The following is a 16,753-nucleotide window of genomic DNA, read 5'->3' as shown; positions in this document are numbered from 1 at the left end:
AGGAAAAGCAGAGGGAAGGAGTGGAGGGGCTGATAAGAGAGTTGAAAGCGGCGCTGGGGAATGCTGTGGTACCAGTGGGTTGAACTCCTGCTGTCACCTCTTTGTGGAGATCCCCAGTAGTGCTGTCCCCACTGTAGTGTAAGGAGAGGCTCAGCCAGGGGTCTTTGAAGTGCTGCTCTGTTATTACATGGATGAACTCATTTGTGCCGCTATTATACAATCAATGCAGCAGTCCTGAAGACAGCTGCCATCCCTCGAACAGCTACAAATTTATGCAGCGCCCAGTCAGTCGTGCAGTTCTGAAAAAGTTGCAACAACGCCTGGAGATTCTCAACATCACCGGAGTACAACATAGCACTTTATGCGTTTCCGAATGGGGGCTTTGGGCTCTAAAGAGATGCAGATCCAATTCTAATCATAACATTTGTTGTACAGATGCTTTGGAGTATGTTTTACTTCTGCTGTAGATGAGACTGGTTTATGTCTGACGTTTAACTTGATCTCCATTTTGAAATACATGTAAATTACCAGCTGCTGCAAGAGGAAACAGAATGCAACATGAAGATGTCACGGCATGTTGGTATTAACCCCTCTTCAGCTCTGACACTGCAGCTGCCATCTGTGTGTTCACGCGTGTCTATTTCAGTGTTTCCATCCAGCGAGACCAATCCCCATGTAAGATAACATAAAAGGAAATGACAACAAATGGCAAGATTTACAAGATTAGCAATAAACCTGCTCTCTCTTTTCTTAATTAATCGTTCAAATATCAAATTTCTGACAATTTCATAGAGGCCAAAGTTGAGATATTTAAAGGGCCTTTTTAGTCCAACTGATAAAACAAAATCCAAAAGTATTCACTTTACTATAGTAAGCCTTTTTATAGCCTTTTTTTGCTTTAAAAAATGGTTGAAACAGTCAGATCTACGCGTTAACTGATGAATATTCTGCCAACTCACTAACTAATTAATTCTAATTATTCAGTATTAGCTACTGTATTTATTTCTGATTATGATGCTCAGTTTTTGTTGATAGACTGTCCAGGTGGGTTCATAGTGGGGATTTTCAAGGCTGTAGTTTGTGGTGTTGTCCTGCTTTGCATAAATTAGGTCTAATTAGACAACTCTAGAAAGTATCTGCAAAGATGGGCAGGATGTCAGTCGTGCTGAGGGCCTTTAATGGTGTATGGATTGATAGAAAAAGCTCCTCATGCACTGCTGGGGATTCCTGCAGATTTGTTTATTGGGGTTTTTTTTTTTGGAAGCCTTATGTGATATTTGAAGTGCGGTTGTTTGATGATCAGCTTTGTGCTTTAGCTGATTTTACAGAGCAAGTGTATGTTTTTGATCAATAAAAAACAAGCAGCGTTCCTATTGTGTTTATGGTGTTTTATGTGGCTACCTGCTGTGGGGGTGGGGGTAGTGACACAATCTCAAACCCAAACTAAACGTTATGACCTTCACACAGGCTGGATCTATTACAGGGCACTGAATTAAACTTACAGGTGTCCCACTAAACCGAAAGTAACAGCCATAGTTTTAAATGTGTGCATGTAAAATGCAAGACATGGCTAACACAACACACTCCTTGAGCTGCCTGCGGGTTTTTGTTACAAGTGGGTGGAAACCAAAAAAGAAACCCAAAACAAAACAAAAAACAGGTCCAGAAATAGTCAGAACACCATAAGTATGTTTAATAATTCACCTCCCCTCACTTTCTTTCACTCAATCCGCCTCTCTCGCTCTCTCCCATTTTGCAAGGTCAGTGAGTGCAGAAGGTTGGGCTTTAGTTGTGTTGTGTCGTCGTCACTTTCTCCTCGGAGCTGCAGGCTGCGACAGAGAGCGGACTCGTGTAGAGAGGAACAGCCACAAACACAAAACCTGAGCCAGCCGGGGAGCAGAAGAAGAGGAAGAGGAAGAAGAAGAAGAAGAAAAAGCATGCTGTGCTCAGTTGTAAAGTCTTGTTTCTAGATAAAGTAACTGAGTGGTAGAAAGCGGCTGATTGTGTGGACGCTCTGAAACGTGCGCAAGCCACCGGTACAGGAGGACGCACTTTACTCAGAGCTGATTTATCCTCCAGCTGACGTGGGAGCGAGAGAGCGCAGGCTGAACTGTTGGTTGGGCATCTTTCTGTGTGCCGGGGAGGAGAGGAAAGAATCGGCGCTGACCTGCTGGGATTTTAAAACATCGACGTGATTTTTTTTTATTATTTTTTATTTCCCCTCTGTCACGGCTCCTTCTGGCTCCTCTGTGGACAGACTACACACTCAGAGCGATGACTGTACTGAATTATCCACCGGCTCTCTGTAATTTCTCCAGCGAAGCCAGCAGCCTCACCACCACCACCACCACCACCAGCAGCAGCAGCAGCAGCATCTCCACCACCCGCCCTTAAAATAAAGCTGCTGTGAAACAAGTCAGCACCATCACCGTTGCCTAACAGCTGGGAATTACACTTTACAATGTCTTGACTCTTGAGACGCGACGGGGAAGCTACAAAGATGATGACAGTGAGTATCGAGCTCGTTTAAACGGCACTGATGTTGCACCCAGGCTACTTTTAGCTCGTCTCCCAGGGTTGGTTTTATTAACGCAGGTGGTGGCTTCAATTTAGAGCGATAATAGAGCATCGAGTCGGTGGGGTCAGTCTGGCCAAAGCAGCAGTGGGTGTCATCCGTGTGATGAGTGTGATACTGGGCGTTTCTGTCACCGCTGTTGCCGGGGGGATATCAGGTTCCTCCTGGGACTTTTTGGGAACATTACATCATATGAGTAGCCAATGGCGGATTAAAGAAACGGACTCTTATTATCTTAATGTCCACCACCTGAATAATGTGCCTTTTTGATATACTGTGTCCTATGTGTTGTCAGGTGTAGTCAAGCAACTGTCATGCGTGTAGAAATGCCACTCGGAGTGTGCGCTCGATGAACGCGAAGACATGGGCGTATGCGATGGTGTCCACTTGCAACCCACCCTAGACAACGACTGGCAGAGTTGTGTGAGGGTTAGTCTTGACATAAATTAACCCCCCACCCCACCCCATACAAACTCGCACCCCAAAGACCCGCCAGGCTGCGGGGTGGGGATCGGTGCAGCTGTCAATTTGCATGTATTTCGTGACCAAATCCAGCCTGTATGGTCCGCCTGCGCTTCGGTTAATCCCTCAGTGGATCAGCTTTACCGCTCCAGCCTGCCGTCTTGCAGCTCCTTCCTCTCTCTCTCTCCCATCAAGATACACTCTCAGTGATTACATTATTTTAATCGGGCTCATGTGACCGTGATGTATTAACGCGATAACACCTTGAAACCAAACAACACTGTGTGCGGGCTGCACATATCGGGATAACACTTCAAAAACGGATCGCCGGCCGAGACCCGAAACGCGATCGCAGCTCGGATACTGTGCTTCTACTTCGCCTTCTTCCTACTTTGGAGAGGAAAACCCACCCGGTTCCTGAATCCGTTTTTTTTTTTAAAATAGCACTTAAGGGTGACAAAGCCGAGATGACAGGCTGGTTCACACACTACGGGGACTGGTGACCGCGCAGTGATCCGGCGCGTTTGATGAGCACGACGGTAAGGTTGTTTTCCGCCGTGCTGATACATTAATGTAGCTTATTGCGCCATAAATAACGTCCACATCCACAACATACTCAAGCCTAGATATTTCCATTTACAAATTCACATAATCGTGATCGGGATCGTTTTGCTCTAAAGTGCCGGCTCTTAGCGATTTCAGAGTATTAGGCCATAAGTAGGCTGGTAATGTGTGCTCTTAACCCCCCCTTCAGTTGTAAACCCACAGGGACTCCTGGAGTTTTTCATGTCAGGAACCCACAGATTGTTGGAAATGATCCCAAGGAACTGAATATGGGATTTTATATGTTATCACTGCTTAGACTGAGAGGTGACAAGAAAAAACAGTAGGCCAATAGGCTACACTCTAGCACTGGTCTAATTCATGAGGGAGTAAACTAATACTGACATTTAACTCTCCCTCAGAATACCATGAAGGTCCCAGCACCCCAGTGTCAGTGTAATGTGTTGTCAAAGCCTTTTCTGTATTTTCAGTAACACTGTTTTTACTATCTTATAACACCCTGCCATCATGTGGTTTGTGGCCCCGTTTGTGCAACCCCTGCAGCAGCTTTGCTTGTATTATTCTCTATGACCTGTTAGCATTTCATGGAGAAATGCAAGTTCCTCAGCATTAAAGTGGCTTATGTCTTTACACTGCATCAGCAATTTGTGTACCTGGTCTCCAAGATGCTGAGTCACATTGCTTTGCCCAACACAGATATTTTCTGCATTGTCCTTTGACGTCAACAGCCGGTGTTTCTGAACAGGTGTGGTCTAGAAGCCATGACTCAATATCCTTATTATTGGGATAATTCTTTATGAAATGCAGTTCTTCCCTCTTGTGTCAGTAAGTCTCCATGGTCTAAACCAGTAATCAGCAATATTCATAATTAATTTGTTTTCCAGAGCAACTCATAATGTGGATCACGCAAGAATGTGTCGTTAATTTCTCTTTGCCCTGAGAGAAATTTTGCTGCTCCATGCTTTTCATTAACTTTTAAAAGTGGTGTGAGGCGCTATGATAATGTGCTCCTGAGGAGACAAGACTGATAACTCCGCGAGAGATGGCTCGGGTCAGGTGGAGATTTGTGGAGGGTTGTAAACAACGTGGACATTTTCATTAGCTGTGAACTAATCAGTCAGATGGTGATTGGGTGCTCTGCGGGAGCATCACATTCAAGGTTAGACAACAACTTTGGACTCATCTGTCCATGTCACAGTTTGGTGTGTTGTGTATTGACATGTCAGTGTCACTCGCTCTCGCCCCTCATAACACCCTGTTTTGTCCCTGTGGTGCTGTGCAGATGTAGCAGTGGGTGGTGGTATATTATTCTGACACATTCAGCCACATGGACTCCGCCTTCACTGTGTGTGTCAAGTCATGCACAAGCCCGCACAGATCATGTACACTTTCACCAATACGCAGGACTGTATAATCAGTTAGCTTAGTCTGGTAAGGCTGGGAAGCTTTGGAGCTGTAGACTACAGTTGTATAGCAGCAGGCTAGTCAACAAGTCCAACAGAGACAGTGATGGTATAATTCTGTGGAGAAAGGAAGTTCCTGCCGGACAGGAAGTGCTTTGTGGTTGTCGGTCTCAAACCACAATACTGGTGTGACTAATCTGAGTCTACACACTTCCCTAAATTCTCTTTTCGTTTTCCTCATCATCTTCCTCCTTGCCTCTGTTTTCTTTCTTTATGTACAGCTCTTTAAACTCTTACGCTTTCCATAAATGTTCTCCGAGTTTATGTTTTTTCTCTGTTCCTTTGTCATTGCAGGACTACCGGGAGGATGGCATGGACCTGGGGAGCGATGCGTCCAGTCGCTCCAGCTCAGAGTCCAACTCCAACAAGGTTACACCGTGCTCCCCTTCTCTTGACTTGGCCACTTTGGAGGACTACAAATCCTCCCCCTCTCTGGACTTGGTCACCCTAGAGGACTATGAGGAGGACGAGGACTACCAAGAGTATAAGAAGAAGGTGATAGAGGAGTGGGAGAGTGAGTACGGAGAGGACTACACCTCTCCACAGCCTCCTGGTCAGGAGGATGGCGGAGGAGGCGTCGTGGGAGTCGACAGCCTTGGCGAAAGCTACAGGAAGACAGTGAACAGTCGCAGCCTCGCTGAAGAATTCCAGGAAGTGAAGACCATCCCGCCCCTCCCGGCCTCCGGCGGACACACTGCCACCTCAGTCGCAGCTGTCCCAGAGGAACTGAAACAGAACGGCAATCTGATTTTGCCGAGGAGCAACCAGCTCCTCTCTCCTGGTACACCACAGAAGGGTACAGGGACTCCCAAACCCAACGATCACAGCTCCAGTAAAGGCAGGGGCAGCCGCAGCACTGGGGGGGTTGGCGGTGGAGGAGGAGGAGGAGGAGGAGGAGGAGGATGCATTGGTGGGACTGGGGGATGGATGGGGGGATACAGAGAAGAGGAGGGTGTAGAAGAGGAGCCTCTGCCCACCATGGACTGGGCAGCTCTGGAGAGACACCTGGCTGGGCTGCAGTGTAGAGAACAGGAGAACCAGAACCTCAACCATAACCAGAACCACAACATGGGCAAGACCAACTATACCTCTGTAAGTGTTTAAGAATATTTTGCATATTGTCTCTGTATGATCCTGTGGGTTTTAAGATTTGAAGCTTTTCTGTGTAAGTGTGTCAAAGGTTATCTCACACGGTCCTCCCATGCTCTGGTTGGCATCTCTAATCCAGCAGTTATCCGTGTCAGATGGATCCTGGAAACATGAGGATAGGTTAGCTGGAGTAAGAGAGAGGGATTAGTCGGCTAATGTAGCACTAAGCTATGTGGCCCAGCTATTAACGTGACCATCATGGTGGTCAGGACTTCATAAGGACACTGATTCAGTCCAACAGACCAAGCTAACTAGACTTGGTTACTGGAGATACAGTATAATTGTATTATGAAATGTTGCTATCTTAGTAAGTGTTTGTTATTATTAGATGATTTTGGTCAGATCACCACTACAGCAAATACTTGTTGCTCACCTAAGAGTCTTGTATCGGCTTAACCTGTTTGAAAAAATCTGTATGTTATGTCTTGTTATGGCCATGTGACGTTTCCACCAGAAGAGGTCAGTGTTGCATTGACATTGTGCCGAGAGCTGCTGCAGGCCTCTCACGGCACACACCGGCAGCTCCAGCTCTAAAAGCTGTTATGATTCACTTAGGATCTCTTGACATCATTCAGTTTACATCTCAGCTCCAAGCCAACATTTATGATTTATTGTTAGCCTGTGGGTCCAAAAGGGTGTAGCTTTAAAAATGTTTAGGGAGGAGCAGGAGAAAATCGTTTACAGCAGCGTTTCAGCATAGTTTCAGTGCATTCACTCATGCTCTTGTGTCACTGAGTAAAAACTAAGCGAGGGCAAATGTGTGTTTGAGGAAGGGGGATTGGTGCTGTCTTTTGGTATGCAAGAACCAAGACTTTTTCCTCAGTGCACACAGACAATGGCCGCAACCAGTGCCATTGTGAGCGTGTTGTGTGTGTTTTGTGTCTTTGTTTGTCTGTCCTGGAGGCCCCCTCTGTCTCCCTGAGGCATGTCAGGAATGCAGTGGGAGAAGTGGGGGATGAGAGGAAAGGAAAGAGGGAGGAAAGGACGGGAAGATGGTATCTTAAGGACCAGGCAGTTCAGGGCCACATGCCTTGTGTGTTTGTGCCAGTGTTCATTACCTGCTGTCCATTAACCAAAAAGGTCACCTCCTGGTTCACTTTAGTCTGGGGAAAGTCTCCTCTGTCTTCCTTTCTCTCCACAGGAGGTGGGCTGTGATATAATTGACCTGGGTGGAGGAAAATCTCTTGAAAAAGAGCCTCTGTCTCCACATGCAGTCGCTATCATCTGCTCACACACACACACTCATTTTCACACATTCTTCAGCATAGACTCAGTCTCCGTCTCTGCTGGTGCCTCACATGTGTCAACACAAAGGTACCATACACGGGCTGTGTGTGGTAGATACAGATAGCCTTGGCCTGATGGTGATAAAGGACCACAGCTTCCAACTGTCTTTCCTATTACAAGAAAAAAACTAATCCTCAGAAAATCCAGGCCTCAGATTTTGATGGACCTGTGTAGATAAGAAATTGGAATTAGCCGAGTAATCGTACCTTAGCGGGGGGCAGGAGCGATATACCGAAAAAGACAGCAGATGCAAGCTCATGTCCTGGAAAAGCCCACTTTTAAATTATTTAACTGCTGTTGCTACCTCTGTAGAGGAATGCCAATCATATTATTTCAATTTCAGAACTTCTGAACAGATCAGATATCTAACTTATCTATCTTATCTAGAGTTTCTACGAATGGTAGCATGCTAGTATTGAAAGCAGCAGTCAGGTGTCCATTTAAGAACTAAGTCACTCCCACAGGACATTCCTGGTGTCTTTCTTCATCAGGGGACATCTGAGTTTCTTAATTCTTAAATTTGCAGGACTTAGCAGATACCCTGGAGGAAAGGTAGGCTGGTGCTTTTAAAATGTTGTTAAATTATTTAGTCATCCACTCAGACGGGACCCAACAGCGAGATGATGCATGTGTTTATGTATGGAGTAGTCTGTCTGTCTGTCTGTCTGGGATGTCTGCTGGGGTCCAGAGGGATGGAGATATTCATGCTTCAGTAGAGCTTCAAAAGCATCTGTGCTTAAAGAAAGATGGGACACAGTGAAGCTCAAAGCTAATAATCTGCCACTGGTTGCTAAGTGCCCGGAGACTGGTTTAGCCAGTTTCCAGTCGGATGCAGCACGCACACGGGCTTGTATATAAGAACATTTTAAACTATGAATTAGGCGAAACGTGCTGTGCACCAGACATGCAGGATACTAGCATTGAGACTTGTCCATGTTGTGGTGATAGTCCCTTCTGCCCGGTCTGTTGAATCACAGGTGGGTCTGCGGTTCTTAATGTAGCTGTATTATCTTATATAATTATATTATATTATATAAGGAATACTCCTATTTAAAGGAAATGTGCTTATTAATTTCTTGAAAAGATTGATACTATTTTCATGTACATGAATCATGAAGCCACAGTCAGCAGTGGATTGCCTTAAAGACTGGAAACACTTAGAATGGCTCTGTCCAAAAGCAACAAAATTCACCTGCCAGCACCTCGAAAACTTTTCACTTAACGATTTGATGTTTGTTTAATCCACACAGAAACCAAAATGTAAACACAGCAAGTTCTGGTGTTATGTTTTGGTCTATTTTCTAGTTACAATTAAGCCATATGTCGAACTGTTTCTTTAGATTTGTTTAAGCACACTGAGTAGAGCTGCACTGATGTTTCAACATGCATTGTTTTATTTGTGCTGAAGATCTGCTTGTGGATTAACACAGATTACTTTGGCGATGGCAGTAGTCCGTGCCATAAAATCTTTCATTTATCCTGTACGTTGATTCATTTTTGTATTGGCGCAGGTGTGTTTAGTTAGGGTGTGGTTTCTGGCTGCTGTAATCTCAGCATCTGCCTGCAGGCTACGGCTGTGGGGTCAAGAGGATTCATGAGGGCGAGCTCCATACCGTGCTGACCTGTTCGTAATTTGTTTCTAATGAACTCTGGAGTCGCGTGGCCAAAAGGGGCCCACAGAGACCTCAAGGACACCAGGGGTAACACCACCCCTGTCCCTGAATTTAGCACCCCCGAAAGGTAAACAATAATGTTATTCTACCGAGTTGGCCTCGAAGTGGAAAAAGGCAGACGTGCTGTCAGTCTATGGGTATCCATAGGCAGAAATGTACCTGTGCGTTGTCTTTGGTAAATACTTGAGAAGTATTAAGTTCAAGCCTGCAGGCTATTTCTTTTTCAATCTCAGAGTGCACACGCCCAGACTTACTCACACAAAAACACCCTATGGGCAAACTGTGGTTATAAAGATAGGGGCCGTGCTGAGAGCTGCAGCACCACTCAAAGTGTAGAGAAGGAAGACCTCTGTCTCCGTCTCTCTCTTTTGTCTCTGTCTTCTATAACTCTAAAACTACTCAAGATGATTTCAAGTTTTAAACCGAGAACCTGTGTTTAAAAAGAACAAACAAAAAAAAAAACAAATGGATGCGTGGAGTTTGGAAAAGTCTAATGAAAAGATTCGACTGTGTTGAATCCTTGTTTTTGGAACTTGACTCACTGTAGGACATAAGACTTTCTTGCGAGTCTCCCAGCATAATCTAATGCAATACATGAGTATGTAATTAGAAATGGCAAATATTAGCACACTAATTATGTTACATGAGACATGTGACTACAAATTTCCAAAAGTCCATCTGCCCTGTAGAAAGCTGGGCAACTTCCAAATATATAGTCTCTCCCACAGAGGTGACAGTTTGCTTTTGTCTGCTTCCAGCTTTCGGAGGAAGTAACAGGTCGATGAACATCAGCTTAATAGGAAAGCGCTGCTCAAGCACACTATGTCATATAAACACTAAAAAGGCCAAGAGCCGGACCGAATTGTAGAAGTGCGGAGCGTTCTGCCCCAGAAAAGCACTCAAGGGCTGCACAAAATAAAAGGAGGAGAAAGAATCGGCGAGGTTAGAAAAGAGCAAAGGCTGAGGTTTCGCTTTTTCTCTTCACTCTGCGCTCTGTGATTATGTTCAAGTTCAGCAGTTGAACTGTGCTCGCTACCCTCCGCTAACAGCCTAACTACTACCTTCTCCCAGGACTCTGACTGAGCTATGTAGAAGTAGAAGAGAGGCCGAGGGTAGGAGAAGGAGGAAATTGAAGGGTTTGAGAGGTCTTGAGTGCAGTGATAGTGGATATATATATATATATATATATATATATATATATTTTTATAGGCACAAGTTATGTCCTGCATGGGGAAACAGATCAGGGAGGTCTGAATGATAGATGGGTTTCTGTCAGAGTTATGTTTAAGCAAACCAAAAAGAGCAGTAAGTTGGAGGAGTAGATGCTCAACACATATAAGGGGAGGAAGTGGGAGGAGGCTTTGGCGATGGGGGGGGCAGGGCTTTCGCCAGGTGTGGAGAGCTGCTCTCTGAGGCTCTACTGTCTGGTTCAGCCCCTTAGGCTTAACCACTGTGTTTGTGTGTGTGTGTGTGTGTGAGTGTATGTATGTGCCGGTACCAGCTGAAACACGCCCGGCCCTCTGCACAACACAACACAGCTCACACACACACACACACGCACTGCACCGCCTCTGCTTTAGAGTCGAGCAGTTTTCTGTCTCCTGTTAGTCCACACACACACATGCACACACTCACCTCACTAAATCTCAAAGGATATCTTTTTCTTCTCATGGTATCCTGACAGTCTGCCAGTGTATTTTTTTTCTTCTTCTGTTTTTTTTCCCTTCTTTTTATCAGTGGAGTATTTTCCTTCTCAGCTTAACCTTGGATTCCTCACAGCAAGTCGGGCACTTAACTCAGGTAAAGCACAATATGATCTTTTTCATGGTTACAAGACAAAACTTCAAAAGGTTCAAACTACAAGTCAGTTGTTTGGCAAAAGCCTTCAAACACAATTATAGCCTAGGGCACTAGATTCCTCTGCTGTAACATGTGGTCTTCTGAGTTTGTATGTAACAGAAAAGTCAAATATGCGAAGAGTGGAACACGAAGTAAAGCCAGCTGCACATCTGTCCATGCATCTCAGTTTCCTCAGCTTCTTTCTGTGTGACCCTTTAACAAAGAGCAGGTTCATGCAGGCTGACCATATGTGGGTTTCTACTTGGCAAAGAATGGATATGGTCAAATACGCAGTGCATGTGTATTTGAATCCAGTTTTAAATAAGCAAAGCTTTGTGCTATTCGCCTGTTTTGAATGTTCCCATAGTTTGAGGACAGAGAAAATGGGACACATCAAACTGTGGTGGTCAAAAAACTATCCACAACAAAACCTGGCTGATCAAAGTGTTGCTCATAAATACCTTGTGTCATCTCAAGTCTGTGAAAACTGACTGCAACTGACTGAGGACGCCATTCACATACGTTCTGCAAATGCATGGCGAAAAAAAGACGCAGTCCAATCCAAGAGCAATTCAGTAAGACAAACAAAGCAGTGAATCTGTTTAGGGGGTACAAACTGAGAATAAAGTCAGATAAGATGGCACAGCTGGCACTGTAATGCTTTGCTTTGCGTTGACCTTGTCAGTGATGGTCTTTTGCTTGTGGAGGAAGAAAAGAAAAGGCAGAAGCAAAACATCAGAGCAAACTACCTTAAATGGGTAAAATCAGATTCACAAGGCTGAACAGCCAGTCACTTATCTCCCTCTCTGGCGATTTAACATGCTCAATCAGCCAAATGTGCCTGATGGCCATCTGTCTATTTGGTTTGTCATCTAGCAAAGATATACAGACAGGTTTGTTGTTGAAGTGAATTTATCGCCAATAAGCCCAGCTTGGCTTTCAGCTGCATCCGAAAAGTAAAGTCAGGCTGACAGGTCAGGTGGTCTGCTACCCCGCGTTTTGTCTAGAGAGGATACACATCTGTATACGCTCATGTAAAGTGTTAAGACTGACTAGACTGCTGTCTCGCAGGCACTAGACAAAATGTTACAAACAAACTGTAACCATGGGCAAACTTCCAAGAAATACCATGGGTTGTTAGGTTCAAGACAGGAGTGGTGCAGTCTAAACTGCGCTTATCTGGTGTCAAAGTACGACTTAACTAACTGCCTGATAAACTCTTCTCGTCTGCACAAACACAGAAACATTCAGGCTTCTTGTATCAGTGAATAATAATGACAGAAACGGGCGAGCTTCCTGGTGGGTCACTTGAGGTGGAAGGTTCCTGAGGATTTCACCTCCACCTAAAGCTGTTTAATGATGAGTCACGTCACCAAGCCAAGCAGGCTGCGCTGTGGGTAAATCAGATAGAGGTGCTGCTGTAATTGGCAGACAATGTTTTGGGTTTAAAGGCATAGCCTGCAGCTACACATTCCACTGCTGTTTGTCTGGTTGGTCATCCCGATTGATACTCAAAAAGTCACACAAACACACCTTTCCTCTGATTCATTCAGCCGTGATTCACCACGTTCTGAGAGTCAACTACATCTCCAGCATGTGTTATATCCCGTCTGACGTGGAAGTCAGCTTACCCTCATACCTCACAGCCTCAGACTCATTTTACTACACGCACAGTTGCAAATCTCCACCTTCTTCTTTTCTCCTTTCTTTTCCCAGACATCCCCTGTCCTTCATTCCCACTCCTGTTCCCTGCTAATTGTCCTCTTCCGCAAGCTGTCAGGAAGCATTATAGCTTAATGTTCTCGCACCGCCAAAATGCAGCAGGAGACCGTTTCCCACACCACCACCCCCTCAACCCCTCTTCAACCCCCCTCAGCCCCCTCCGCCTGGCTCCCTCTCTCCACCCTAAAGAAAACTATCAAAGAGGGGCGCAGGCCGTGAGTGGCAGAGCGTGCTGTGGAGGAAATGGGGATTTATATAGCAGTGAGGAGACGGCCTCTAATGTTATAACTTCATGTCAGTGCTCATTCTGCACAGTCACTACAGAGCAGAGCTGAGAACACACACACTCGCACACAGGCTGGCTTAATAGGTGAGAAACGGGCTGAAAGAGATTTTAAAAAAAGAAAAAATGAGAAGATGACAAAAAGAGAGCTGGAAATTGAGAACGAGGGTTTATGTTTACGAGGCAGAGAGGGATTTTAAACTCCTATCCATCACCTCTCCTGTCTCTTGTCAGAGGAATAAAGGGGATGAGTCAGACACACACACACACACACATACACAGTGGCCTGTTTGTGTGCTTGTGTGGACATGTGTGCTCATTTGGGTGGAGCTGAAACATGAAACACTGGCCTTCTCTGCTCCTAATTATAGAGTGTGTGTTTGGGTTCATGTGCATATACATATGAGAGGTAGCAACGTGGGTTGTGAATTCAGTCTGTTTATATCAGGCTAAAAATACGAGGCATGTTTGAATCACACCCACACACACCCCAACAAAACAACGGTATTTCTGCCTCCGACTGTTCTCTAAGCTGTTCCTCTCTTCATGAGACCACACGCGTGTGTGTGTGTGTGTGTGTGCGTGCATGCAGTTACCACAGTACAGTTTTTAACCAACGCACATTTTGGCTTCTATTTTGGCAACTTCAAAGGGTTGCTTGAAGGTTAAGACTTGGTTTTAAGGGTGAGGTTTGAATTAGGTTTAGTTTAGGTGTTAAGCTGTGATAGACCATCATCAAAGACTCCACTCACCCAGCACATAAACTGTTCTCCCTACTACCATCAGGGAGGCAACATGCAACATGCGGTGCCGCACAAGCAGACTGAGAAACAGCTTCTTTCCACAAGCCATCAGACTCATCAACACACTGACTAACACTCCATGAACATTTCATGACATGTCACTCGCACTTTACTCTTTGCACCTTACATACTGCATCTACACTACTGCACATACCTGTATGTCCATTGACTGTACTTCTGCTGCTGTGACTGTGTGTGTGTGTGTGTGTGTGTATTTATTGTACATGTTTGTATCAGTATGTTGTCTTTTTACTGCACACTGTGTGTGTTTGTTTGGGTGTATGTGTATGGGTGTGTGTGCGTGTGTGTGTAATTATTGTCACTGTCTTACCTACATGTTTAGTTTTTAACTGCACATTGGAGACTGGTCAAACGAAATTTCAATTTTCTGTGCTAAACCCTGTTACATAGATTTTCGACAATAAAGTACACTTTGACTTTGACTTTTAGTTCAGGTTCTACATTATGTCAGTGAGGGCCCTCACAAGTATAGAATTATATGTGTGTGTGTGTGTGAGCGACACAGAGAGCCAGGTCATGCAGAGAGCTTCATCTGTTGCCGTACCAGAGCACTTTTATCCTCACATACCCATAACACAAGAATAATCATATTAGAATAAAGCAGGCCTGCAGCTGATGATTATTTTCTTGGTCAGTGAATCGTTCTGTCTGTCAAATGTCTTATAATAGCGAAAAATATTTCAGTTTCCTTAAGCCATAAGTGATGACTTATTCATGTTGTCGGTTTTGTCCAGGCAACAGATCAAAACCCCAGAATACTCGATCAAACAAAGCTTGATTGTCACATCTGGGAAGCTGGTAAAAGAAAACGTGTTCATTTTTGCTTGTAAAATGACAGCTGTCAGAAGAATGGCTCATTTGGCACTTGAGCACACACTAAATTACCTCATGCCTGCAACTAACAATTGTTTTGATTGGTCAGTTTACCTGTTTTTTTTTTTGTTTAATCAGTCATTTTTGTCTCCGGCCGGAAAGTAGGAAAAAATGTTCGCAATCACAGTATTTTGCTTCGTCCAACCAAGAGTTCAAAGGCCAAAGATATTCATTTTACAATGATATATTAAACAAACTAAAGATATTAGAGCTGGAATCAGAGAATGTTTCTTTCAGCTATTTACTTTTTTTTTTCAGTCATCTGATTGACGGACTAATCACTCAAACTGTACTTGGCAAATTTGTGTCAGCTCCAGACTAAAGTCAGTCATTTTCCACATTTTCATGTTTCTTTTTGTTTGTTTGTTTTGTTTTTGTGGGGGGGTTTTTTGGGTTTTTTTGCCCAATTTGTGGTCTGTGTAGTCAAGACGACAACGAGAAGCACATCGAGTCCGTCTCAGCTGGTAATTATTCATTGTGACTCACAGCTCCTGCTTCTTATTGGACACAAGTGTAATTAGTGGTCAGTTAGTCATTTACTCGGTCGGTATACAAATTTGTTGACACGTTTAAAAATCTGAAACAAATATTAATGCAGTCTGGTGGTCACAGCATGCTCAGTCTTTCCACCACCAGCTGTGGCCAGTCCTCATTAGAACAACCTCTGGTGGCTGGTCATAAGACTGAGCACACACACACACACACCCGGGCCTTCCACATCAGTTCCTCCCTGTCGGAGCGAGCTCATTACTGCCAGGATCTGGCCCTCACACTGAGCCAACCTGCTTTGCTATGCAGTGTTTTTACACTGGCACAAAATGTCAGCTCGCTAAAAGCATCTGTGCCTCCCTCTCCCTGCTGCGAAGGAGAGGGAGGCAGAAGAACAGAAGGAGGAGGAAAGAAGACGGAGGAAGATGGAGGAAAAGTTGTGAAAAGAAAGCAAATGTAGCTACACTGAAAGGCCAGAGAGAGAAAGAGAGAGAGGTAGGACATGGCAAGGAGGCTAAAACGAGAGAGGGCAAACCGTTTTTCAGAGAAAGGGTGGAGGCATCGCAGCATGACTGACAATCCTGTTTTTTTCCATGAGCTGTACACAGAGTTATGAGGCATTATTTACCACCTACCGTATCATTTCCAGCTCTCACTCTCTCTCTCTCTGTCCCCAATCCCCTTGGTAGAGTGAACCACCAGGTTATTCACTCAGTTATCTGCGACTTATGATTAGGTGTTCGTTATTTTTGTTCGCATCTATAAATATGCCGGCATAGCAGAGTTAAATACACAGACCCCCACATGAGTGGTGTTTTGATGTGGAGGAAAACGAGGATGAGACGAGCCGCTGCTCAGCGTGCACTACAACACACCCTCGCAGCAAGAGTGACACACATAACAGCAATTTCTCCTGCTCCGTGCAGGCATAAATTACATATTGCTGTTGAGGTCTGCCATTAGACTCAGCATACAGCTATGTTTTAGCAGAAAGGCACTTGTCTCTTAGCTCTCATATTTACACCACGCAGACAAACGTGTCATAATGTGGCCAGTGTGTGGGAGAACCACAGTCTGCCTGCCTGTTGACTCCTCCTGTCTCCAGTTAATAATCTTTGTTCTGAATCTTCGTAATAATCACGGTTATCAGAGTTTGTTTGCTGATCGCTCATAACGTGGCTAATACTCGTGAAGTATTATACAGTCTGGATGATGTCAGATACTTTTTTTTCTTTTCCGACGTGGATAAAGAGATGCTGTTTCGATCTGTGTGCTGTGATGACTCAGATTGTGTGAAGGTCAGTGGGGAGTGTGTGTGGGGAGTGTGTGTGTGTGTGTGTGTGTGTGTGTGTGTGTGTGTGTCCTTGTATTAAAGCTTGGCTCATAGATGTTGGACATTAAAGTACTCCTAAGATAAATTAGCAGTTTTATGTTACCTGAAAGTCCCCGTAAGGTCTCCTACATGCTTGGAAATGGAGGTAGGGGTGAGATGAGGGGTATTCAGTTGGTTGCAGTCTGAAACTTCACCAGTAGGTGTCACCAAATCCTGC

The 16,753-nt window shown here is 44.7% G+C and overlaps 1 protein-coding gene across 2 annotated transcripts in view; it reads left to right on the top strand.

The window, feature by feature from the left end:
- The first annotated feature begins 1,767 nt into the window (after window positions 1-1,767).
- The window catches only part of schip1 (schwannomin interacting protein 1), a 41,187-nt gene continuing 26,201 nt past the window's right edge, over window positions 1,768-16,753 (top strand). Inside the window, exons 1-2 of one of the 2 annotated variants that reach the window (XM_046389283.1) lie at window positions 1,768-2,509; window positions 5,359-6,156. In XM_046389283.1, the coding sequence (XP_046245239.1) occupies window positions 2,501-2,509; window positions 5,359-6,156 (807 nt within the window). In that variant the 5' untranslated portion in view covers window positions 1,768-2,500. Of the gene's footprint in view, window positions 2,510-2,583; window positions 3,577-5,358; window positions 6,157-16,753 lie in introns of those variants that run through there. The other variant, XM_046389282.1, reaches the window with a different exon arrangement.

Source organism: Scatophagus argus, chromosome 5 (assembly GCF_020382885.2).
Source record: "Scatophagus argus isolate fScaArg1 chromosome 5, fScaArg1.pri, whole genome shotgun sequence".
Lineage (NCBI taxonomy): Eukaryota > Metazoa > Chordata > Actinopteri > Scatophagidae > Scatophagus > Scatophagus argus.
Note: the sequence above shows the minus strand (reverse complement) of the source record. Positions and strands in the feature narration are given on the sequence as shown.